At 40.9% G+C, this 26806-nt stretch overlaps 1 protein-coding gene and 1 non-coding gene across 2 annotated transcripts in view; both read left to right on the forward strand.

Moving 5' to 3' along the window:
• The first annotated feature begins 368 nt into the window (after positions 1 to 368).
• Positions 369 to 26806, forward strand: part of UBR5 (ubiquitin protein ligase E3 component n-recognin 5) — a 141078-nt gene continuing 114640 nt past the window's right edge. Inside the window, exon 1 of the mRNA XM_059902338.1 lies at positions 369 to 462. Coding sequence (XP_059758321.1) covers positions 401 to 462 — 62 coding nt within the window. The 5' untranslated portion in view covers positions 369 to 400. The remainder of the gene's footprint in view (positions 463 to 26806) is intronic.
• Positions 19767 to 19839, forward strand: TRNAR-CCG (transfer RNA arginine (anticodon CCG)). The gene has a single exon. It is a non-coding gene; the product is annotated as a tRNA-Arg (tRNA).

Below are 26806 nucleotides of genomic sequence, written 5' to 3' on the forward strand. Positions count from 1 at the left end.
CACCTCCCTAGTCCGGACCCCGTCCGCCACCGGGACCACACCGGCCCCGCAGCCCGTCCCGCTCGTCCCTCCCCAGTCGGCCCTTCTCCCGACGCCCGGCTGCCGCTGGCGGCGGCGCGCCCCGGGTCCCGGCCGCCGGCCTCGCACTGCTGCGCGCTGTCGCTGGGGGAGCGGGTGGCGTGTTGATCCGCCCTCCTGCCCGCCCCGCCGGACCGCCGCGCCGCGGACACACGCCCGGCGGGGAGGCGGCGGTGGCGGCCCCTGCGCATTTGCTTCTCTCCATTTGGGGACTGGAGGGCGGCGGCGGCGGCGGCTGTGGGTTTTGGGGAGGGGAAGGGGTTGGGGGGGGGAGCATAGCGGGAGGGGGCCGTGCTCAGGAGGAGGACGAGAAGGAAGCACCATGACGTCCATCCATTTCGTGGTTCACCCGCTGCCGGGCACCGAGGACCAGCTCAATGACAGGTAATAGGGCCGGCGGGCGGGCGGGCCGGCGGGCTGGGGGAGGGGCGCCTCCCCGCCCTCCCTTCCCCCACGGGGCCGCGCCGGGGCGGGCGCCGGTGTTTACGCGCCGTCCGGCGGTGAGGGGGGAGGGTCCTCGCGGCACCCGGCTAGGCCCCTTCCGGGGAAAACTTCTGGTCCCGGGGGCCCGGGGCCGCGGGGGCGAGCGAGCTGTGGACGGGAAAGCGCACTGCACCCTCCACACCCTCGTCCCCCTCCTCCACGAAGGAGCCGCGTTGAACTCGGTGGAGATGGGGGGGGATCCGGCTCCCGGTGGGGGGGAGCTGTAATTACTGCCCGGCCCAGGCTCGAGGAATCCATATTAGTCAAAGTTGAATTGAGACAGACAATGCGAATGGGGGATGGTGGAGGTAAAAAGAGAGGGAAGAGGAGAAGCCGGGCGAGGGGCCCCGGGTTAGGCTGGGCTCGCCCGGGGCCCTGGGAGCTGTGTCCGGTGTGGTGATCGGACCTGCGGGGCCTGGAGATCCCGGGAGAGCGGGGAGGGTGGTGAGGAGCTGATTCCCGGCGGATCGCGGTTGGGGGGGAGGGAGGAAGCGCCATGATTATTGTTATTATTATTAAATTTGAGCCCCTGCAGTGAGGTTTGCCTGTCCTGGGAGGGGATGAATTTAGGCGCGGGTGGGGAAGTGGATTAGCTTTCCTTTGCTCTGCTACTCCCGAAATGGTGCAGGCAGCTCCTGCTCCCGGCCCCTGTGGTGCGAGCTTTTTTGTTTCCTTTTTTATTCTAATGATAGTGTTTTCCTGAGTTGTAATTTGACAGCTGAAAGCCGAGCGTGGAGTCAAAGGAAAACTCTTACGTTTGCAGTTCGCAGTGCTGCTTTTCTTAACACGCTGTAAAATTTCTGGGATGGGTTTTGCTATGGGCGGAGGAGGAATCATGATTTTTTTTTTGTTTTTTTTTTTTTTGCCTTTCATAAGAAGGCTGTTTTGGCCCTGGATTCCTCTCCTTCCCTCCTCCACCGTCCCCTGCCAGGTTAGGATATTGAATTGCAGGGCCGCATGTTCTCAGGGAACTGAGATAAAGCAGGAAAAGTTCCTTCACTGTTGGAAAAGAGACTCCGAGGAGGTTGAGGGAAGCCTCCATTAAAGCAAGTCTTAGAATCTAGGACTCAGCTCTAATGATGGGCTAAATGTTTACAGGGTCAGAAAGGGGGACATTTTAAGTCTCTTTCTATCCCAACACTTTCGCTGCTCTCTATTCCTTATAAATATGGAAGGCCATCTGGGTCCAAGTTTAGAAGTTAGATATAATTTTTGCTAAGTGACCGGGTGACATAAATTGCATGATGCCCTGTTTGTCATGCGCTTCCCGGCGAGAGGAAGAGGCCTAACTTGCCGCTAAGATATTGGCCTCTGTCTCGGAGTATCTAACCGCCTCAGGTGGGGCGGCCAGCCTTTCAATCCGGGAAGCTGGAGGCTTGGTTTCTGGCGTTGGGTTTGGATTTGTCTAATCTTTGCTGTAACCATATAGTATTTAACATGGTTGTAAAACTTTTGGAATACTTTCTGAAAACATTAACCATTTGGAATTGTCACGTAGTTCCTTTAAATACTGAAATAAGTTTTAAGTCATTTATTTTAACATTTTGTAATGCGATCCTTACTCCGATTTTGTTTCATTACAGATCTTTTGTTAAGACTTTCACATAAGGATTTTTGTAAATTTTACAACCACGCTGGTAGTGTGGATAGCTGTACTGTCTGTCATTCATAGAACCGAGTTGGTAGTGCTTGTAGTGCAACTTGTCTTGTAACTTAGAAAATTGCCCCAGGAGAGAAGTAGGGTATGTTTTTTATATTAGTCCTAACTTTATATACCAAGAATCCTGACGAGCTTACTCAATTGACTGTGCATGCCAAAACCTATTTTGCAGTTTTGTTGGGCACTTTGAATAATTTTTGAGCATTCCTTTTGTTTCAGCTAGTCTGAAAATTGACATGTATCTTTTTTAAAGCTACCTTTTCTTTTTCCATTCCTGGTGTAAACAAGTAATCAGCTTTGTTTTTGATTTCTGTAGTGTCGGTATACAATATTAAGAATAGTTGGATCATCTTCAGTTTTCATTTCATGAGAAATAAAAGAGGTGGATCTGATGAGATAAAATGTGTGCATCAAGGTGACAGATATTTGAACAATAGGAGAGGGCTGTAGGTAAAATCTTAGGAACCTCTGGTTTTATCTAGTAGCAGTAAAAGTGTCTGGTCTGTTGAGACTTATGAAGGCATCATTTGAGGTAGTCATGCTTTTTTAGTTTTGAAAAGTAGTTGACTTGTGGTGGAGCTGTTCTGTGTCTCCCCTTCAGAAGAAAGTTCATGTTTGCATACCTAGTTGCAAAGTAATAGGATCAACTTATTGCTGCATTGCTTGAGGGAAATCTGTTTCCAAACGAGGTTGGTTTTCTGGAACCTTACAACTTACTAGAATAAGCCCAGAATATTTTTGTCTTCAGGTAAAAATCTACCAAGGTTTAAAGTAAGTTTTGGTAATAAAAAAGAGTGTGTTACAGTGGGTTGATTTTCTGTGTATGATAGTCACAAGTGAAATGATAAACGGTAGTTCGGGATGAAAGATCTATAAATAGGTAGACTTTAGTCTTTGCCCGGAAAGCCGTAAGACCGGACAGGCAGCATGGTACTACAAACAAATTGCTCAGTCAAAGAAAACTTAGGGGTCTCAAAACACCAATATTTTCTTCTACAAATAAGTTGTCTTTTTAAAATAACCACATCCTGTTAAAAGTCATATATTTTATTTATTATAATAGTGTGATGGCTCAAAACATTTAAAGTGTACTCAGCATTTAAAAAAAAAAGTTTGTATCTGATTTTTTTTTTCTTTGTGTTTTCGTACTTGCTATTTCTGTGACAGTCTTTGTATATTGGGTTAAAATCTTTAATTATTGGCTCTGGGAGACCAAATAATGCAGTAGATGAAAATTGGCGGGGATGGCTAGGGCAGAGGAGAGGAATTCAGAGAGCCTAGGATGTTGGTTGTAGCTTTCCAGAGTGATTACAAGGTCCCTGGTGCAGAACGCTGGCCCTCAGCAAATACTCATTGTGTGCAATTGAAACCATTCAGTGCTCAGATACTTGTGTGACATTTTGATTTTCTTTCTGGTGAATTTCTCGAGTTAGTGCTATGTTCTTGCTTAAAACATTGTCTCGAGAAATAGCAAAAACCATAACAAGAAAATGGTTCTAGGCGTTGAGATGAAGGGGAGAGCTGGAAGTGCCAGCTCACCAAACCCTGGAAAGTGCCAAAGAAGTCATGCAGACCAGTTTTTTCACTGATGAGCTGGAAAATCAGGCCCTGAGTTTATAGAGTTTATCCAGGGTACTGACAGATGAGGTCCACATGATGGGTCTTCTGATGTTTAAAGTCCAGGGCTCTTTTCAGTATTCCACATGGCCTGTACTCGGGAAATCTCTGCTTTCTGAGGCATCCCAGCCTTTGAGCAGCCACCTACCTGTCTTAGAGTTTTGATTTCCCTTTCCCCTCAGCTCCTCCCTCCTGGGCTCCAAATTGATTTAGGCCTTTTGTCAGGGGGTGGACCCTCTTAACCCTTTCCTAGTACTAGGTTAGGAGAGGCCTTTTAAGGTGATGGTGTCCCTGTGACTAGTCCCTGTCTTGAATTACTCTTCGGGATGCAGGTTGGCTACATTGCAAACCAGTTCTCGTTTTTGGTCTGTATGTGGAATTTTCCTGTGAGCTTCGCTTTTAGGCATTATAATGTGTTGTGTGATCGTAAACAGTCTTGGTTGAGATTGTCATATCAAAAGGGTTTTTCTCCAAGGAGCTCCCCCTTTAGATGCTGTAAGGCTGCACAGTAAGATAGTGTAGACAGGGGTTTGAAATTTGGAATTCCTAAATCTGGGTTTGTCTCAGCCCCGCTACTTATTAACTGTGTTGTGGTAATTGAGTCATTTAACCACTTACAACCTCACTCCCTGTCTCTCCTCCTCCCCACCCCCTCACACCTCAGTTTCTTTTTTTTTTTTTTAATATTTATTTATTTATTTTGACTGCACCGTGTCTTAGTTGCGGCACACAGGATCTTTAGTTGTGGCACGCGAACTCTTAGTCGCGGCATGCGTGTGGGATCTAGTTCCCTGACCAGGGATCGAACCCAGGCCCTCTGCATTGAGAGCGTGGAGTCTTACCCATTGGACCACCAGGGAAGTCCCTCACACCTCAATTTCTAAATCAGGTATAGTACACACCTCAAGGTTGGTGAAGAATAGTTGAGATAGTGGGTGGGAAAACACAATATTATAATGTAGGTTCTGTGGAAAATATAATAAAGAGATGGTTAATTTTTACTGCTTTTATATGTTGTCAGGTTTCCAAATAGAAAAGCAGGAACTCAAAGAAATTGCCCTAGAATATCCTTAGCATTGAATGCAGAATCCAGACTGTTAGTCTTAGATCAGCGATTCTCAACTAGGTGCAGTTTTTGCCCCCCAGGGGATATTTGGCTGTGTTTGGAGACATTTTTTGATTGTCCCCGTTGGGGCATTGTTACTGGTCTCTAGAGGGTAGAGACCAGAGATGTTGCTAAACACCCTGCAATGCACAGGACAGCCCCACAATAAAGTATGGACCTGTCCAAAATGTCAGTTGTGCTGAGGTTGCGAAACTCTGTCATAGATTATCTTGAATGTACATAGATGTAAAACTAAATGGAAATTCATGAGGAAAAATTAAAGCAATGTAAGTTACTCTCAAAACATGACTTATTTAAATTAAAATGAAATAAAATTAACAAGTCAATTCCATGGTAGCAGTGGCCACATTTCAAGTGCTCTGTACCCACATGTAGCTAGTGGCACCGGATTGGACAGTGCAGATACAGAACAGTGCCATGATCACTGCAAATTCTGTTGGGCAGCGTTGACACAGAAAGTGCTTTTTTGCACAAGACATGGCATTTAGTGAGTGCTCCTTTTTTAAAAAAATTAATTAAGTAATTTATTTATGGCTGTGTTGGGTCTTCGTTGCTGCGCTCAGGCTTTCTCTAGTTGCGGTGAGCGGGGGCTACTCTTCGTTGCGGTGCGAGGGCTTCTCATTGCGGTGGCTTCTTGTTGTGGAGCACGGGCTCTAGGTGCGCGAGTTTCAGTAGTTGTGGTGCTTGGGCTCAGTATTTGAGGCTTGCGGGCTCTAGAGTGCAGGCTCAGTAGTTGTGGCGCACGGGCTTAGTTGCTCCACGGCGTGTGGGATCTTCCTGGACCAGGGCTCGAACCCAGGTCCCCTGCATTGGCAGGCGGATTCTTAACCACTGCGCCACCAGTGAAGTCCAATTGCTCCTTATTTTTATTAGGAACTCTTGGGTTTTAAAGACTCAAGCATATCCTCGTCCACTCAGTAGGAGCCAGAAAATAGGCCAGGGATTATGTGGAGTCGAATGAACAAAGGTTGTGGTGGGTAGAGGTTATAATAGTTGAAAGCTGCCTAAAGTTTAATCGTGCTGCACCAAAAAATACAAGTATTAGGGTGGAATAGAGCATCACATCACCAAACCAGTGGGAAATCTGACTATTTGATTGTTGAGATTGTTACCTAGAAACAACATTGCTAGAGTGACTTTATTGGGAAGGTACAGGCAAGCTTCACTAAAGTGATTACGTTGTTTAAGGAAAGTAAGATTAAAGACAGGGTATGAAATAGCCAAACAAAAAATTGAAAATCAAAACAAACAAGGGAAGATCAGTTTTATAAATCAGGAAATCAGTGACTAAATTGTAGGTTTAGGAGTAAACAGACACTTGGGAAGGAAATTACATAGTACATAGGAGTACAACTAGGAATAATGGGATGAACTTTAGAAAGGTCAGGATTTTTCCCTTAATAATTGGTTATTTAGGAAATAGTCTCTAAAGGAAAGTTTAATCACTGAAGACTGTGTCAAATTACCCTTAAGTAGGGCTTCCCTGGTGGCGCAGTGGTTAGGAGTCTGCCTGCAATGCAGGGGACGCGGGTTCGAGCCCTAGTCCGGGAAGATCCCACACGCCGCGGAGCAGCTAAGCTCTCGTGCCACAACTGCTGCAGCCCGCGCGCCTAGAACCCCTGCTCCGCAACAAGAGAAGCCACTGCAATGAGAAGCCCGCGCACCACAATGAAGAGTAGCCCCCGCTCACCACAACTAGAGAAAGCTCGCACATAGCAACAAAGACCCAATGCAGCCAAAAATAAATAAATAAATAAATAAATAAATTACGCTTAAGTAGATCTTGCAGGGTGTATTGAGGGGAGCAATTTTTTTTTTTTAAAGGTTTGCATTTTATTTATTTATTTATTTATCTTTGGCTGTGTTGGGTCTTCGTTTCTGTGCGAGGGCTTTCTCTAGTTACGGCAAGCGGGGGCCGCTCTTCATCGCGGTGCGCGGGCCTCTCCTGTTGCGGAGCACAGGCTCCAGACGCGCAGGCTCAGTAATTATGGCTCACGGGCCCAGTTGCTCCGCGGCATGTGGGATCCTCCCAGACCAGGGCCCGAACCCGTGTCCCCTGCACTGGCAGGCAGATTCTCAACCACTGCGCCACCAGGGAAGCTCCCTGAGGGGAGTAATTTTATGTTGCAGGAGGATGTACTCATGTCTTTTTGCCCCGTTTTTATCATACATACACTCGGCCCTTGGTATCCCCGGGTTTCACATCCGTGGATACTGAGTGCAGACTATTCATTGTACTGGTTATTTTATAAAGGGACTTAAGCAACCGAGGATTTTGGTATCTGCGGGGGCTCCTGGAACCCATGCCCCTCGGAGACAGAGGGACGACTGTACTTCCAGTTAAGAAAACAAACTCCAATTATAGTCTGTGTTTCTGTCATTTTGACACCTTGGCATTCTGAGCAAATGACAACAGTCTGCCCTCCTGGGTCACTATAATTATGAAATGTTGATTTGTTTTTATAATTGATTTTTAAGTTTTACTGTGAAAATTATTTTAAAGCTTTTTATTATGGAAAATTTAAAGCATGTACAAAAGTAGAGAGGATGGTATAGTGAACACCTATGTACAACAGTTATCACCCAATTTCAACAGTTATCTACTCGTGGCCAGTCTGGTTTCAAGCCTCTTCCCTATTTATTCCTTTTCCTCAGATCATTTAATTGCTATACCTTCATTATGTATGTCAAAGATGAAAACTTAAAAACAATTACCTTAATCTCAAAGTTCAATCTGTTTAGATTTTCCTGTTGTCACATAAATGCTTACTTTTGATGACTGACAGTTTTGAAATTTTACATAATAAAACTGAGTTTTTTGTTTTGTGTTTTTTACGTGATAATCCATTTATTTATTTATTTATGGCTGTGTTGGGTCTTCGTTTCTGTGCGAGGGCTTTCTCCAGTTGTGGCAAGTGGGGGCCACTCTTCATCGCGGTGCGCAGGCCTCTCACTATCGCGGCCTCTCTTGTTGCGGAGCACAGGCTCCAGACGCGCAGGCTCAGTAATTGCGGCTCACGGGCCTAGTTGCTCCGTGGCATGTGGGATCTTCCCAGACCAGGGCTCGAACCCGTGTCCCCTGCATTGGCAGGCAGACTCTCAACCACTGCGCCGCCAGGGAAGCCCAAAACTGAGTTTTAACGTGTTAACAAAATTTGACATTCTTAAGAGTAAGAGAAAATTTGTTTGGATAATAGCCTTAGAAGGACAGGCAGCATCACACTGGAAATCTTAGTGTTCCTTACAGGTTGACCGATGCTCTCATTTCTTAACCTCCAGTGTGATAGCATTTTATCAGCAAGTGCTTGTAATAATGGTTATGTAATGACGGAAAGACAGGATTCTTGAAATTAAGTGATTTTCTGTGGGGCACATTGAGGAATAAGAATAAGTCGTGAAAAGTTTGCAGCATTCTTCTAAGTTAATATATAGAGGTAAGACTACTGCTAAATTGAACTTGGCTATTAGAAATTATTCTCTAGTGGGACCATATTTTACATTATTTTCTTGATAGATCACTGTAGTGCTAATAAACCCCTTCAAAATGAGAAATATGGTAAATTCTTAGATAACTGTGGTTTGTGACATTCTCATTTTTGTCAGGATATTGAATAAAGTATTAAAAATTAAATGTTATTGCACATGTAAATAAAAATACAATTTGTTTTACCCAAACAGCAAAAGTAATGTTATTTGTTCAGTTTCCAGTGGTGTCATTCACCTTAATAAAATGTTTTCAACTTTCTCTCTCCTTATGTATTTTGTAACTCAGCTTTATTGAAGTATAATTTACATACAGTAAAATTCACCCATTTTTAAGTGTACAGTTTGATGAGTTTTGACAAATGTATACAGTTGTGTAACTACCACCACAATCAAGATATAGAACATTTTTATGACCCTCAGAAATTCCCTTGTGCTCCTCTGTGCCCAAAAGTCCCTTCCCCCCATCATGCCCCTGAAAACAATTATTCTTCTTTCTCTCACTGTAATTTTGCCTTTTTTAGAATTTCATGCAAATGGAATCATGTGTTTGGTGTCTTTTCCTTAGCACGTATAGCAGTTTTTCTTCTTTTGTATTTGTGGTAGTAGTATTTCGTTGTTTGGATATAATACAGTTTTGTAATCTGTTTTCTAGCTGATGGGAATTTGGGTTGTTTTCAAGTTTCTGGCTGTTTCTTAGTTTTTATTTTTTAAAAATTCCTTGCTATAAAAAACATTATTATAGAAGATCTGGAAAACAAAGATCAATTTATAAAGTCTAGCAAGGTTGCCATCACTGGTAATGTTTTGGTGACTTTCTGGTCCCTTTTTTCCTATACATGGATTTTTTTTTCTTTTTAATATAGTTGCGATCATGCTGGATGTAATTTTGTGTATTGTGAAATTTTTCTTTTCTTTTTAAAATTTATTTATTTATTTTTGGCTGTGTTGGGTCTTCGTTTCTGTTGAAATTTTTCTTGACTCTAAAATGTTACGTTATTTTTCATAGGAAAAAGCTACTCAAAATTTTAAAAAGTACATTTTTCTCGATAGCAAATTTTCATGTTAATTAAAGTACTGGTATATATATAAAGAGATTATGTTTTGAAACTTCAGTAGTAATAGTGGTAGTCTAGATTGCTAGTCATAAAGGTTATGACAGTGTCCAGTCTAGGAAGCACTGTGAATTCTCTTGAATGAATCAATAGAATTTTATTTCCATTCTCATCAGTTCAGGCCCCATTTTTTGTAGTACAGAAAAAAAAGTGTTGAGAACTTACCATTTCACGAAATTGGCTCTGCTCCAGCATGAATCTGCTGTTCCAGAATTCAGACCGTAAGGTGTTCTAGCTCTTTTCGTGAACTCAGATACCAGGTTTTCCTCACAGACGATCTGAAACTCCAGAGATGGGCTTTGCATGAGCTGCTCCAAGACCCTCTTCGAGGCCTGGTGGAGGTTCACCTGAGTGTTTTTTCCTGGGACAGCCTGCTCTGTGACCTGAAAAGTGGAGGAGGATGGGTTTGTAAGCTTTAAGAAAAAGCCAGATTTGAGATGTGGAAGTTAACTTGATGAAGAAAGTCGAAGCAGAGACAGTATAGGGTTATTTTATATGAAAAGCTTTGAGGAGAGGGGTATGTGGGCTTGTGCAGTTCATCATCTGTTTTCTTAGGTTGTGGGAGTGACTTTGTTTCCTGTCCAAGGGGAATTTGAACTAGTCCAGTTGGTGCTGTGTGTCATCATCTGCATATGGAAACTTTAAAGGAAGCACCAGACAGGTGATTTTTCTTGTGTGCAAATCTAGTTTAAAATTCTTAGTATGCTTCTGTTTCTAGTGATATTTAAACTTCATCTCCGAGAAGTCCCCCTTGGTGTTTTCTGTAAGTGATTGCATTTTTCTGCTTATCAGGTGTTCTGATCATTATAGATAAAGAATAATGAGAGGGACGGAGTCCTTGGATGTTGTGGACAGTGCACCTTTGCTTTCTATGGTTGTTGTTTGGGGAAGTATAGGAACTGCTTTTTCTTTGCTTCCTGCAGTTGCCAGCGGGGATGAATAGAAATTGGTGCCACATGTTCCTACTGGTTCTCTGTTAGGTTTCTGTCACTGCTGAGGGGATGCAGAACCAGGAACGGGTGTCTTCCCTTGGGGAGGTTGGCAACCCATGGTCTGCAGGTCAGAGATGACTTGGGGGCTGATTTCGTTGGCAGTTGCTCATCTTTCTGCCACTTCTGATAGCCGAAAGATACCGAAAATGAAGTACAACACTTGCATCCAGAGACAGGCGGCAGCATGCGGTTAGCAGCCGCCCCGTACCATCCAGAATGTTTCTGGTTTCAAAAAACTCTGTTGAGTGGCGGGGACTTCAGGCCAGTTGGTCTTTTGCTTTCCTTCTCCAGGGCGCTTGACGCCTCAGAAGTCTCTTTGGAAATGTAAAAAGCTTCTTCACTTGGCATGAAGATTCAGTCTCTTCTTTGGTGAATTCTAGGACATTCTTGAGGGGTTTTTGTTTTTGAGCATGATATGTTTAAAACCTTTTTTTTTTTTTTTTTTTTTTTTGGGAAATGGAAAGTCTTTGTGGCAATAGTGTTGAAGTTTTAAAAGAGTAACATAACCTAACCAAATTGTAGTAAAAACATTTATTGTGGTAGCCTTTTCGGATTAGGAGGTTCTTGGATTTAAAGTAGAGCTTCTCATAGTGTCTAAACGGACCACCATCATCAGGAACAAAATAGCGTGAGGACCCCTGTATAAAAGGCTCTCGCCCACATTTCTTTGTTTTAAAATTAATTGATGACAGCAAATAGGGCCAAGCTTGCCAGTTCCTCACTGCCCCCAGCCATCCTTTTCCCCTCAGGCTATAGGTTCTGTAGCTGTCTGTTTGAGAATGGGGTATTTTCCTGCCCTTTGAGGCAAGAGTAATATATTTTTGTTTGCTTTTCTGTTTTAACAAATGAAATTTTAAAAATTCGAATTAATTTACATAAATATTAGGTCTGTCCCAGAACTATAATAAGACGCTGAGAGGATAGCTTTTTATTTTTTAAATTTTATTTATTTATTTATTTATTTATTTATTTATTTATGGCTGTGTTGGGTCTTCGTTTCTGTGCGAGGGCTTTCTCTGCTTGCGGCAAGTGGGGGCCACTCTTCATCGCGGTGCGCGGGCCTCTCACCATTGCGGCCTCTCTTGTTGCGGAGCACAGGCTCCAGACGCGCAGGCTCAGTAGTTGTGGCTCACGGGCCTAGTCACTCCGTGGCATGTGGGATCTTCCCAGACCAGGGCTCGAACCCGTGTCCCCTGCATTGGCAGGCAGATTCTCAACCACTGCGCCACCAGGGAAGCCCCGAGGATAGCTTTTTAAAAACAGATGTCAGTGCTCATAGGCTTACAGTCTTAGTTGGGGGAGTGATGCTGGTCCACAGACCAGTAGCAGACTGTGAAAGACTGGTGAAAGAGGTAGTCGAGTTTGACCTGTGTAAATATTTGCCATGTGTTGCCTGCACAGAGTTTGAGCACAGTGTTAGATTAGTTTCCCTTGTTCAGTAAATGTTTGTGTGCTTCTCAGACATTGTGCTAGGCCTGGGGTGGCTGCACCAACCCTCCCTGGAACTTGGGTTGAGAAGTAGTTGGAACTGTTTCTAGCTCATTGGGAAAGTTTGGAGAAGAGTGAGGTGATAGACTTAGTGGGCCCACGGTGTGGCATCCGGTAGGTGGGCCATGCTTATTTATTTTGTAAACTTTTTACTTTGAAATAATTGCAGACTCACAAGTAGTTGCAAAAATGATGCAGAGAGGTCCCGGGTACTCATAACCCAGCTTTCCCCAGTGGTAATATCTTGATTGTGCCAAGTATTTTTCACATCCTTGTCAAAGTACTAGAGATGGGAAGGTACATTTTCTCCATATGCGCTTTTGAAAATTGTTTATTTTTCTGGTAAGATAACATAGATTAGAAGACACAAATTTAAAGAAAACTTGGTATTCTTAGATGATTTTGAATTGATGGGATATATAGTAGGCAGTCTGTCTGTCTTTGATATGATGGTAATGGGATATAAATTGGAGGAAAACAGTGGTTGGGGATTTGTTTTTTTCTGTGTGTGTCTGATACTAATTGGCCATGTGACCATGAATAAATGATATGACTCTCATTTGTAAAATGAAAGAATTGGACCAGATCGTTTAGGATTTTTCTGCTCCAATTTCTGTGCTCTTAGGATTGTGGTAGGGAAGAGGGTTTTTGTATCGTAGAATGGCTCAGAGGGAGAAAGGACTGTGAGTCTACAGTTGCCCATGGTTTCTTTTACTAAATTTTATTGATCAGTGGAAGGAATAAACAGGCAAAGTGGGAAATAAATTTTACTCTTTTATTCAATGAGTAGTTTGCTAACTAAATTATATACATTGGGATGCAAAGATGATGGCCTCTGCCCTCACGGAGCTTTCAGTTTAATGGGGAGACACATGAAAATAAAGAATTAAGTGCTAATAGAGACTATAAGTCACAGGGAAGAACGATCTGATGATTCAACCTGGTGCTTGCAAAGGGCTTTGAAGACAAGGTTTCAGGGTGTGGGGACTGGTTCATCCTCTTACTTCCATTCTCTTGAGTCTAATGAATTTTCATTTACAGGCATTTAGGATGCTGGTGGCAACTAGAGGTTCATCATAGATGTCTGTATTTGATATTGATAATCAGAGTTTTCATAATAGTCCAGAACTCTTGCATTGTTTAAGAACAGTTTACATATAGACAGTGGCGGGTTTTTTTTTGTTCCTTTGATTTTTGTTTGCAAAAGGTCTGTCTAGGGGTAAAAACACGAGGATAATGGCCTGTCGGGGTATGAAAACAAGTTGCTTCATCCTAATGCTTTGACTTGGTTTTGGAAGAGACGATATTGGGAATTGGCAAGGAGGAGGGGATACCTGAAGAGCTTATGTGGGTAGTCTGTGCTCCCTTCTATTCATGCCTGCACAGGCTGGGATTGACCCTGTGGCTGCCTTGAATGCTACCAGGAGAGTAGTGTTGGAGCACAGAGACGCTTAAAAATGAGACCAAGTGTTCTCTGACTCTTTCATTGTTATTGTCATTTAAAATGAAAATTTCATGTACTGCACTGCCGATAAATATTTTAAGATTATTTATGGTTCTAGACATTCATGTGATAGATCTGTTTTAATGGATATAGAATTTCATATCGGATTTAAGACCCCAAAGTGAGATGAAATACTCAAAAATGTGTTTTCTGAATTTAGATGTATCTGCTTAATCCTTTAAATTTTATAATACATTTTAATCTGTCTTCAGGTTTGTTTTGTGATATTGACATTCATTATCCAGTATTACAGTTCTTACAGAGTTTAAGAGTGTTACTGTGTATCTGAAAGAATTTGTGTACCATAGGCAGGCCGTGATGGATAAGGAGCTCTGAGAACTGGAAAAATACTAGATTTGGAGTCAGGAGACTTGGTCCTTCTACTCATCAGTCATGTAATCTTGGGCAAGTCATTTCCTTGCAGTGAGTCTTAGTTTTAGTTTACTCATATGTAAGATGAGGGGGTATGTGTGATGTCTGAAAGTTCATCTCAGCTTTGAATCTGTGTGACTGTAGGCCTGTAGATACTGTTCTATGAGTTGTGTTTAATGTATGTTAGTCAGCTTTGTCATTCTAAGGTTTGATTTTTATTCCTGCCTCAGACCTGCTTTTCTATTCTTTTGTACTCGTTCTAATGGGTATCTAGAAGCAGTGGACATTCTAAACTCTGAATACATTGTTTAACTGGAGGGGAGCTCTTCAAAACCAGCCCAACTCTTCTGTGTTTTGTTTTTGTTTTTGTTAATTTTTTAACTGGTAGGGCTCATGTATTTGATTTGGCACAAATGAATTTAGTATAATTATGTTATCTTTTCATTATGCTTTCCATATAAATTTAATGGGGGAAGGTTCCGGGTAGCAAAAGCTTATTTGAAATAACGTGTGATAAAGCAAAAGCACGTTGACAGCTTATCACCTCACCTCCTGGGCTTGGGAGTGTTTGCTCACCTTTGGTTGGTAGTGGGTTGAGACTCTTCTCTTTTGGGGGGCTGTTTCGGCAGCCCTCCTCCTGTCAAGTGCTCAGTGAGAATTGATCTCTTTTCTAGGATGCCTATTATCATGCTGTATGGTAGACTGTAATAATTGGTATTACCTTTTGACTTGACTAGACCACAAGTCTACTTGACTTTCCTGAGTAGAAAGTCATTTTTGAGATGTTCAAAATTTTACATCAAGGAGGATTTTAGGATTTTCATGTTTTACAGCTGAGGAAATTGAGGGCTGGAGTGCCCAGATGATTAGTGAAGTGGCAAAGACTAGACTCTGCATTAATTCAGCTTTATTGTTTTTCCTTTTCTTCTTGGAATGGGCATGGGAAGTAACTTGTTTTTCTGATACACACACACCTGTTAGTGTGTATATATATATATGTATATATATATGTATATATACACACACACGCAATTAAATATTAATATGGGGACTTCCCTGGCGGTCCAGTGGTTAAGACTCTGCACTTCCACTGCAGGGGGCGCGGGTTCGATCCCTGGTTGGAGAACAGATCCTGCATGCCGCAAGTTGCGGCCAAATAAAAAAACAATCTATCATATAGAGCTGTTTGTATGGAAAATTTTGATCAGTTTTTTTTAAGAAATGTATCCTGTTTGCAAAGGCACAGTAAAGTTTCATCTTATAGACTATAGGCAATAAAGCTAACAATAAACCTTATTTGACACAAACCATATTCCCATTCTCCGTTCATTTGATCTTCAGAAAAGTCTAGTATGTCCAGTAGTTTCAAGGATATCATTTTAACTTAAAAGGTTCTGATATATTTAATTTATAAATCTCAGACTGATATAATAGAGTTTTGGAAAACTATAAGAAGTGCCTTGTTAATGTGTGTATTCCTATGTAAAACACATTGCTTCTCCTGTGTATATTTTTTAACATTAAAGAAACACACATTTGAAAAAAAAATAGTAATATGTACACACAGTGTGTATGCCATTGAATAGTATCTCATCCTTTAATTAAGCACATTTTGTGGGGCTTCTGCTACATGTTGGTTCTAGTCTTGGGTGTATGATGGTAGAGCTTAGTCTGTGGGAAAGACAGACCATTACAGAGCAGTATGATAATGAGCATAGGGAAAGAGGAAGTAAAGGATTCTTCACCAGAGGCACATACCCCAGTCTTGCAAAGAAGGAACAGCTTATTGGAAGAAGTAATGTTTAAAAGGAGGACCAGGATTCTGAAATGTTTAAAAGGAGGACCAGGCTGAGGAGCTGGTGGGGAAGATGTGTGATGTAGGGCAGGGCCTGGAGGACTAGAAGAGCTTTCTAGGCAGAAGGAACAGCATGCGAGAAGACCCTAAGGTGAGAGAATGCTCAGAGTAACTACATAGGGTTTCAAATCAGTTGAATAGTTCTCTTGTAAAAAAGAATACCCTCGGCTTCCCTGGTGGCGCAGTGGTTGAGAGTCTGCCTGCCAATGCAGGGGACACGGGTTCGAGCCCTGGTCTGGGAAGATCCCACATGCAGCGGAGCAACTAGGCCCGTGAGCCGCAATTACTGAGCCTGCGCGTCTGGAGCCTGTGCTCCGTCCGCAACAAGAGAGGCCGCGATAGTGAGAGGCCCGCGCACCGCGATGAAGAGTGGCCCCCACTTGCTGCAAGTAGAGAAAGCCCTCGCACAGAAACGAAGACCCAACACAGCCATAAATAAATAAATAATTAAAAAAAAATTAAAAAAAAAAAAAGAATACCCTCTTAACTATCTTCAGTAATGAGCTTGGTATTATCATGATAAAATAAATCTGTTGTGTTATGTCATATATTGGCTGTGACTAGTTAATTTAATGGATTAGACTTAGAGTAACTGAACCAGTGCAATAAGAGGGTATGCATTCCATCCTAGTTTAGGCCAGTTGCTTGATCTCATGGCTACAAATAGCATCTTTAAACCTCTATCCAGCCAAGTTGTTGATGTTTGTTAGTGTAAATGAAGACAAACAAGCTTGGATGGATGGTTCAGTTCAAATGCCTTATTGCTGTTGGGAAAACAGTGCAAATCCTGTAAACGGACCAATAATATCACTGAGATAAAAAGACTCCATTTTTCTGTGTAAAACAGTTCATGGTCTTAACCAGGTTAAAGGTAAAAGTTTCATAAGAAGTGATGACAGTGTGCTTGTTTCTGGGTTGAGTGATTGCTTTTGATGTCTCTTAATATGTTTTAGTATTTTTTATACTTTTATGTGAGTATATATTATTTTAATAATAGAAAAAGAATAAATCCCTAGGAAAGTGTTTGAATTTAGTTAGCTATTCACCTAAAGCAGGAACATGAAAAGCATTGAATAAAGAATACTGATTTAATTTCACTGAAGTTTTTTTTTCCTTTTTTTTCCCTCTAGAGACTTCTTACAGGGAGTATAATTCTTTGTGTAAAACTAATTGAGGGACGATTCTACAAATAATTATTTTAAAAAGTTATTTTGAACTTTGATATTGAACAAAGCCATTAGGATCAGATAGATATATGGGCATAATTTCTGACTTGAGCTTACAGAATATTTGTTCACAGGCATGCCTCAAAGGAATGTTGTGTGATGAAAGCCTTTTGGATTTTGGACAAAAATTTATCATTTCCATTTTATATTCAGAGTTCACACAGGGAGAAGATAGCTTGTCAAAAACATTGTGATAAAATTTAAATAATTTTTTTCCTCCTAGTAAGTTGACCAGAATTTTCACCATAAATTAAATATAAATGGACATTAAAAGAAATTCGACTTCATTTCATTCATTCATTCATCTTTACTGGAGTATAATTGCTTTACAATAACAGATATTTATTGAGGGCTTGTTATGGGCCAGATACTTGGGCTGTATCCATGAACTAAAGAGGCAAAAATTCCTGCCTTTGAGGAGCTCACATTCTAGTGACATGCTTTTTGTGTGTTCACAGTTATGAAACACTTCTTTTGAAATGTGTGGTGTTTAATTTCCATATGTTACATCTGTCTGAAATGTATTCCTATTAAAAATGTGATCAGTTAGAAATTACGGGAAAGCCCACTGAATTAACTATTCTTTGTACTATCCCTAAATGGTTTCTTAAATATTCTCATTATCCTGCAGGGCCCCTCTTTAAACTGTCCTTCCTTCAGTTTGAGCCTGTGAGTGCCATCCGGGGGAGCTGAGAGGTGACCTCTTTGAAGACAGGCTCATTGTGGTCTTTGCATTCCTAGTACTTGACATATGTTAGTACACGTGTTTATTAAATTAATCTGAACTTCAAAAGTAAGCAAAATAAAGTACTTTATTTTAATAAAAATTAGTTCTTAGAACTATATTCCAATCTCTGGAATAAGGAATGAATTAAGTGTATGGATTTTTTTTTTTTTTTGGAATGTACTATTCCAATAACATTGAAAGATACCACAATATTTCACCTAACCTCCCCCCCCGCCCCCCCAATATTTCATGTAGGAGACCTTCCTTAAATGGTGATCCTTGACTCTGTATATGTGTATGTAATTTTGGTGAGGTTGATATTCTTTTTCCCATCCAACATTCTATTGTAAACATCTTCAGACATGCAGAAAAATTGAAAGAATGAACAGTGAGTTATTTGGTTATCCACCTTCTCCATTCAGTAATTGTTGTTTTGGTAATTGTTTTTGCCAAATTTGCAAAATATGCATGTATATATAAATGATTTCGTTGAGCTGTTTAGAAGTTGCAGTCATCATGATGCTTTTTTAATCTTTAAATACATGGGCTTGCATTGCCTAAGAATATGGACCTTCTTCTGTACAACCACCATTATCACTTTAGAAAATTAACAAGAGTTCCTTAATACCATTACTTTTCTCCACTTGTCTTCAAAATGTCTGTACACAATAGCTGGGTTTTTTCAAACCAGAATTCAGTCAAGGCCTACACATTGTATTTGGCTCCATTTGAATTTTGTCATGGAGTCATTTTTTCAAAAATATTTGTAGTTTTTCCAAGGGCCACACTTAATTATTGAAATACTAAAGTCATTCTATTTCAAAGCACAGTTGTGTCATTGTTTTCGATTTTTATGAACTTTTAATTGGTCTTTGTATATAATTTTCATTTGTCAGCATTGTGTGCTTTAATGAATTTCTCAATGTTGCTTTTTCTAGACCTCAGGGAATCTTGGATTTTTGTGAGATTCCAAGTTTCACTTTGCACATGTTTTGCATTGGACTACATTTTGTTGTCAGATAACATCCTGTGATCAGCATCAGCTTGACTTCAAAAGATGTGAAAGTGATAGGCCAGGTTGTGCACTTGTTAAACTTGCAAGGATTTTTGGAGACTTTTAATAAAAGATCAATGGCTGGTGAAGGTTTTGGCCTTGTCACCTTTTGTTTCCTTATGTGGTCTCTCAACTGCAGGGATGAGGAAATGAGAACATTCTATCAGTATATGTTACCTGGGTGATTGACAGGAGAGTTGGCCTGTCAGTGTTGTATTAGTTACTAGACTAACTATAGGTTTTCTATTGATGTTACATAAAGATTGGCTTTTATTTGAGCAAAGATTTACTATTCAGATGAGTCTAAGGTTAAATAGATTTGTAAATAAGATATGTGAAATAAACATTTAAGGAAATAAACATATTAAGGTGTAGGTAATATAGAGTTTTGGGTTTTAAACTTGGCCCAGTTAAAGGAAATGGGTAAGGAAAATATCAGAGATGAACCATAAATGAGGCTTTATTCATATATCAGTGGAACTAGTACCAAAGAAAATGCTGAGATTTCCTTTGATCATCATTCTGGTTTTTAATTGCTGTGTAATAAATCACTCCAAACTTAATGGTGTAAAACAGTAATCATTTATTATTATTTCTGGCGATTGACAGTACTCAGCTAGGTGGTTCTTATCTAGATTTATGCAGTTGCCGTGAGATGGTAGCTGGAGTCATCTAGGAGATTCAAACAGCTGGGATCTGGAACAGCTGAGGTTTCTCAGGCATCTCTACTTCTGTGTGGTCTCTGCAGAATGGAGTCTTCGAGGTAGCTAGACTTCTTACCAGGTAGCTAAAAGTTTAAAAGGCATGTGTCCCAAGAGACAGAGCCAGGCTAGAATACCTTTTCCTGACATAGCCTTAGAAGTCATGCAGTGTTTCTTCAGCCTCGATCTTTTCTCAAGAAGCAAATCATAAGGCCCATATTCAAGGGAGGATAATTAGACTCCACCTCTTGATGGGAAGAGTGCCAAAGAATTTATGGAGGGACTTCCCTGGTGGTCCAGTGGTTAAGACTCTGCGCTCCGAATGCAGGGGGCCCAGGTTCCATCCCTGGTCAGGAAACTAGATCCCGCATGCCTCAACTGAAAAAAAAAAAAAAAAAAAAAAGATCCCTCGTGCTGCAACTAAGACCTGGCACAGCCAAATAAATAAATAAATATTTAGGAAAAAAAGAATTTATGGATTTCTTTTTTTTAACTATCACGACCATTAAAAAAGATGATAAACAGTAAAGTATAATAGTTCAGAAGGAGATTTGGGTACCATGAAAGTTTTAGAGATGGTTGATACTGTGTATTTGAAAATAGAAACAGTGAAGACTTGATATTTATGGCACTGGACATAATGCATTTTGTGGCAGTAGTAACTATTAATGGACATAATATTTCCAGACTGAAGTATCGTACTGGGCAGTTCAACAGCTTAATATCACAGAGCCCTCTCCAGAAGCATCCAGGTCAGAATCATAAGGGGAGCCAAGGTAAATGTGTTTCTTTGACATCACTAGTATTACTCATACAGTCAGGTGGTTGTTTGGGTGCATTATTTAGGAAATGTGAAACATTTGCTATGTTCTGAGACTTAAAAGATTGAAATGTGGGCCAGTGATTAGTTCTTCACTATGACTCTGCTCAGACACAGGGTGTATTTCCTGCGAAACAGAATCTTCTTTGGACAGGAGCTACTTGGCTTCATCATCCATTTGATTAGTCAGCTTTAGGACTGAATGTTTTCTATTTCCAGAGACACATCTGTCTTGAAATGACTAGGTTTTGCTGCAGAATCTATTTATTTTAATAATCATTTGCATACCTACTATGTGCAAGGCATTGTACTAGCTACTGGCTAGATATTGGCATTTAAAAGAGACCTTACAGACAGTTCCAGAAGGAGAGTTCTAAAAATCTTTTGGGCAGGTCATTGTTGTTGACATAAATGTATAGCTTACCAGTATGGTTAATATGAAGATGATATCTATTTGCGTGTAAAGTTTGTTAGAAATAGGCCTTATTATTTCATAGCTTTGCCTAAGGTGGTGTATTATTTGTGGTCAGTTTTAAAGTGATATTAGTCATGTGTCATTTTTCTTAGTGTTTTGCAATTTTTATTAAATGGAATATGTGATGAAATTGCAGCATCTTTTGTGTGAATGCGAAAAAGACCCTGTATTTATTTTGTACATGCAATACCTTTTGTTGTTTTGTCTGTTTCTAGTCAAAAGAGGCTTTGTTGTCATTACAAAATGAAGATGTGGGATTGGACAGTTTCTGAGGGCCTTCCCAGGACTAATACTCAAAGCAAGGAAGAGAGTGGGTAGAATTTCTAGATGGTAAAGATGATAGGAAGTGTCAGTTTAAGTTGAATCATATTTTGGACTTTCTGCAAGCCAAGACAAAAAGCAATGGCTGAAAAATTAACTGCTTATCATGTTACATCAGAGAGAAACTTTTTCTTAATCATGCTCTGAGATACATTTTTAGTGAATCTTTTTTATATTTAGGGCTACTAAAAAGCCCAACGGACAGTGAGTTTTATAGTCAACACAGAAGTTTTCTTTATGTGACTGTACTGAGCGCTGATAAAAGCTGAACTCCTTGTTTTGTGGAGGCCCCTCTATGGGAATTGAGGAGTGTAACTTTCTGGATTAGAATTATATAATGTTTAGAGGCTGATCTGGAAAATTATGCGGTTTGCTCATTTTAAACATTTTCAGCATTATTACTCCTTACTATATATGAAGCACTACGTTTTCCAAACATCATCTCATTCAGCAGCCTGGCAGCACTGTTGCAGAGGCAATTTGAGGTGAAGGCAGTTGAGCGTGCCTCCCAGGCTGCACAGCCGTGGAGTGGTAGGTCTCTAAGCACGGGGTCCTTAGTTATGAAGGCCCGTTAACAGGGTCTGCTGCTGAGGCTCATGGGTTACTGTTATGTGAACTGAAGTTTTAAACATTTGTAGATAAAAACAAAATGTCGCAGTAAAGGACTGTGCTCCAGCCTTTAAAAGCAGTACATTAACTGTTATCTTGTGCCTACATGAATAAATTTTTTTTTATTGCTTTAAAATTTGATCTGTTTGCAGAGGACAGGCCCATCATCACATGTCTTTTCTTCCCTTGCCTGGGGTTTGGTGGAGGAATAGGGACCGTGAAGTGACAGATAGTCTCCATGCTCAGCTGAGTGTTGAAACTAGGACCGTTCATTTCTGAAGCCAGGGTGCTGGTTCCTATTGATTAAGCCTTTGTTGCACTCTCCATCTGGACATGCTAGGGTGTGAGATGGTGGACTGGGGACACATTAGAATCATTACCATAGTGACACTAAATTGTTTCCATCCTTTGTGTGTCGTTTGGCTGAGAAAGGTTGTGAACAGTTAGTCTCTTCTTTGTATGATATTCTAGTATCTTTAGTCAACCTATCTAGTATCTGTAATGTACTAATACCCAGATGTGCAAAAAGTTAAGTCATGGTTACATCCTTAAGGAGTTTACTGTGTAGTTAGGAAAATAAAATAGAACTGTTAAAAAGTAGGATAGCAGTATAGAGACGAAGCAGTAAATGACTAATTGCTAAATTGAGTAGAATTGATGAGAAGTTCTGGAGGAAGTCAAAAGAGAAAGTGTCCACTGGGCCACAGTATCCTTATTACACTTTCTGTAGATATTTGATATATAACTGGGAAGGATAGAGGTAATTCTAAATGTAATTTGGAAAGGTTTAGATAACCAGGATTTTAATAGATGCTATGGATTCACATTATTTTTGCAGTACACGTGAGCTAAGGAGTACAGTTTTATCCATGAACTTCAGTTATGTCTAGTTGGTCTTATGTGTTAGTTATGAGATCTGTTTCAGATGTCTATCATTGGTTTTTAATGGGGTATAATGGTAGATATTTGGAGTCACTCTTTGCTGTCTTCATCCAAAGTGGTACTGCCCACCCATAATAGCTCTGGTTCCCCAAATTCCTTTTTCACCAGTTCCTACTTAGCACTCAGCACCTCCTTTTCTTTCATTCAGAAATGTTAACGCCAGTAATAGCAGGAGCCGTTAATATTTTGTACCAGGCTTTGTACTAAGCATACTGTATGCTACACTACCCTTTTGGTTCAATGTGTAAGTAAACTTTGCCATCACAGAAGTGAATTTATGGTCTAAATTATTTACAGGATGTGTTGAGGGACTCAGTCCTTTCCTGGTATTTCAGATCAAAAATCTTGATTTAGTTTAAAGGTCAGGCTTTTAAGTTCTGATTGCTGTGGTTAGAGCTTTTCCGGCTTGTCTACGTTATAGACTATGGCCAAGCCAATAACTTGAGACACTATTAAGAGAGTTTGAAGAAGGAGGGTCAAGGCCCTTTAGACTTGCTGGTTTCAGGGAGAGTGTGCAAGTAATTCCTTCACAAGCCCAATAGAAATTTTTGTCCCTAGGGGTTTTTGGTTTCCTTCTCTTTGTTTGCTTTTGGTCTTTGCTCTGGTACTTGCTCTTCTCCCTCATCCCAAGCTCTGTCTTTGTGGACATTCAGTAATCTTTAGAATATTTAAAGATGTTTAAAGTTGCACGTATACGTTTTAAACACAAATGGTATGTTTACTTTTCTATCAGTTTTGTAGATGAAATGACAGTCACTGCTGTGAGGTCGGTTGGACAAGTGAGTCTACATACTTTCTGTATCCCAAAAGGCAAGAGAGTGGAAGTTTTTTTGTTTTCGTTTCTAACTTAGTTAACTGTTTTGGTGACGTTTTAAGGAATTTTGGATCTAGTTTTGATAGTTTTAAAAGTTTTTTTAAAAGCTTATCCCTGGGACTTCCCTGGTGGCGCAGTGGTTAAGAATCTGCCTGCCAATGCAGGGGACACAGGTTTGAGCCCTCGTCCGGGAAGATCCCACATGCCGCGGAGCAGCTAAGCCCATGCGCCACAACTACTGAGCCTGCATGCCACGTACTGAAGCCCGCGCGCCTAGAGCCGGTGCTCCACAACAAGCGCAGCAAGAGAAGCCACTGCAATGAGAAGCCAGCGCACCGCAACAAAGAGTAGCCCCTGCTCGCCGCAACTAGAGAAAGCCCGCGCGTAGCAACGAAGACCCAACACGGCCAAACATTAAAAAAAAAAAAAAAAAAAAAAAGCTTATCCCTTTTCTGTCTTTAGTGTGCCATTTTTTTTATTTAGTTGAAAGCAAATTTAATTTTTGTCCTTATTGTTAGTTGCTAGGTATAAAATTTCTGGTTGGGAATAATTTTTCTTCAAAATTTTGAAGGCATTGCATCATCACATAGCTTCCAGTATTTCTTTTAAGGAGTTCAGTGCCATTTTGACTCCTGATCCTTTTAACTTGACCTACCTTACCCCGTCTGCCTCCCCCCCACCCCCCCCCCCCACCCCCCCCAAAGAAAAAGCGCTTTGAGAGTCTTTCCTCAGTCCATGGTGCTGAGAAATTTCATGTTGATGTGCCTTTATGTAGTAGGTCCTTTTCTCATTCATTGTATTTTGGGCCCCAAACACTTGGTAGGTGCCTTTATTCTGGAAGCTCCTATCATTCCAGGAAATTTTGTTACACATTTTTCTCTCATCCATTTTCTCATTTTTCTTTTTTTGGAACTCCTAGTAGTTGGATGTTTGACACCTCCATTGCCACTCTGATTTACGTATCTTTCCTCCCTTTATTGTCTATCGCTTTGACTTTTTGTTTTATATTATGCCGAAGATTTTTTCTCTCCCGTTGGGCCAGTTTCGCGGGAGAGGAATCCTGGAAGTGAAGAGTGTGGCTGCAAGCGCTCTGGGATGGGAGCTGGTGGACTCATTTCAGCAAACAGCTTTCACTGCTTCCAGTGTCCCCATTCCTGCCTGGCCAGGTATCCCCAGGCTGGTATTCTGGTTGAATTTCTGTAAGTAAGGGACAGTTCAGTCAGGGTCTGGGAGGGGCAGCCTCAGGCCTATAGGGTGGGGATCTTAACTGCTCCTTATGCAAACTTCCTGTTTGGGGTCACCCCCAGGCTTCACAGGTACCTGGTGCCTCCAGTTTCTAAGAGTTGGTCTGTTCCTCTTTGCCCATCCTGTAGACTTTAGGTTTCAATTTTCTCTTGTCTGCTAAGTCATTTGCCACTTGTTCTATATGCTTTCCAGCTTCCAAAAATTTTGTTGGCATCTCTTGCTTGAGTGCTCTAGCCTTCTCTCTTTCTCTTTGTCCTTGTAACTTTAAAATTCACTTGGCGTTTTAGGGGGGTTGTAGGAGGTGGTGGAGGTAACTCATGTTTAACTAGAAGTCCTACACAAGAAAATTATTTCTTTTTTTAAAAAAATTAATTAATTAATTAATTTATGGCTGTGTTGGGTCTTCGTTTCTGTGCGAGGGCTTTCTCTAGTTGTGGCAAGCGGGGGCCACTCTTCATCGCGGTGCGCGGGCCTCTCACTATCACGGCCTCTCCTGTTGCGGAGCACAGGCTCCAGACGCGCAGGCTCAGTAATTGTGGCTCACGGGCTTAGCTGCTCCGCGGCATGTGGGATCTTCTCAGACCAGGGCTTCGAACCCGTGTCCCCTGCATTAGCAGGCAGATTCTCAACCACTGCGCCACCAGGGAAGACCAAGAAAATGATTTCTGTTTATTCCGGATACACTGGTTCTCCATACCTGTTGTCTTAGTCTGCTTGGGTTGCTGTAACAAAATACCATAAACTGGTACATTTATTTTTCACAGTTCTGGAGGCTGGAAGTCTGAGATCAGGGTGCCATAATGGTCGGGTTCTGGTGAAAACCTGCTTCTTGGCTTGTAGATGACAGCCTTGTTGTTGTATTCTCTTGTCCTGTCTCTTCTCTTTTTCTATTTTTAAAATTTAATTTAACTTAATTTAATTTTTTACTGAAGTATGATTTACAATGTTGTGTTAGTTTTTGGTGTACAGCAAAGTGATTCAGTTATATACGTATGTTCTTTTTCAGATTCTTTTCCATTATGGTTTATTACGGGATATTGAATATAGTTGATCACAGGAAGGCGGTATATAGTTTAGTTTATTTTTGCAGTTGTATTTTGACTAGCAGACTGCTCTAGCACTATCGACTGTGTAGATGATATGTAAGAAAAATAATTTAAAATCTTAGAATCTTCTTGGCTTCTCGAGGTGTTCTGGAGACCTTTAGCTTTTTTAGTTGTGTAAGAGCCATTTTTTTTGTTTACTAGATAAATATTTATAAATGTTTTCACTGAGATGATGCCACCTTTTTTGAGATGATGAGTCTCAACACCCTTCAAGGCCCATTTCAAAATCCTGACTCCCCTGAAGCCCTGGCCCTCACTGACTCTTCCAACCCAAAATGAATTCTGCCTTCTCTTAGTAATTTTTGGTTATAGCACTCATCTTGGCAGCTAGTTTAGTGTTTTATTTTTTATTTGTTTTCCTGTGTATAGCCTTTGTTTTTACAAGTAGATTGTACACTACTTGAGATGTGTGCATTGTATCAGCTTTTCTTTCTTCCTCAGGCTTCCTAAGGGGTAGATGGCACAGTTTTCTGTAGCTGTGGCTCATGATGAGGGGCAGCACTCCCAAGTATGTAGAAACCCCCTCAGGTGGTGCCACCCTTCGTCTCCCCTCCCTCCCCAGTGTATTTTATAGTGCAGCTTACTTCCTGTAATACTTAACTCTGGGCATTCAGGAAGTATTTGTTGATAGAATTGGACCCATGGCAAGTGTGATGATGATAAGAATAGAGGCTGGGGGAGGTTTTGTCTCCTTCTCTCTCTCTGTCACCTCTTAATTGAGTAATTACAGGTAAATCAACCTCTTGTAGTCTTCTGTTTTCTCATGGAAAACAAAGAGACTATTATATCAAGGACTTGATATTAAATGAAAAAAATCTGTATGATTGTTTTTCTGAGATCAAATAAAAGTTAAGAAATATCAAATTAAGTACAATTCTGTGTTGGTGCCAGTTTCTAAGAAAGTTTTCACAGTCCGTGGGTTAGGGAGAAAATTTTTTTATTTAGATTTGTCTTTTCTACTTTATAAATTTGAAATTTATCTTTTAATGAAAT

Source organism: Balaenoptera ricei, chromosome 17, assembly GCF_028023285.1.
Source record: "Balaenoptera ricei isolate mBalRic1 chromosome 17, mBalRic1.hap2, whole genome shotgun sequence".
NCBI lineage: Eukaryota > Metazoa > Chordata > Mammalia > Artiodactyla > Balaenopteridae > Balaenoptera > Balaenoptera ricei.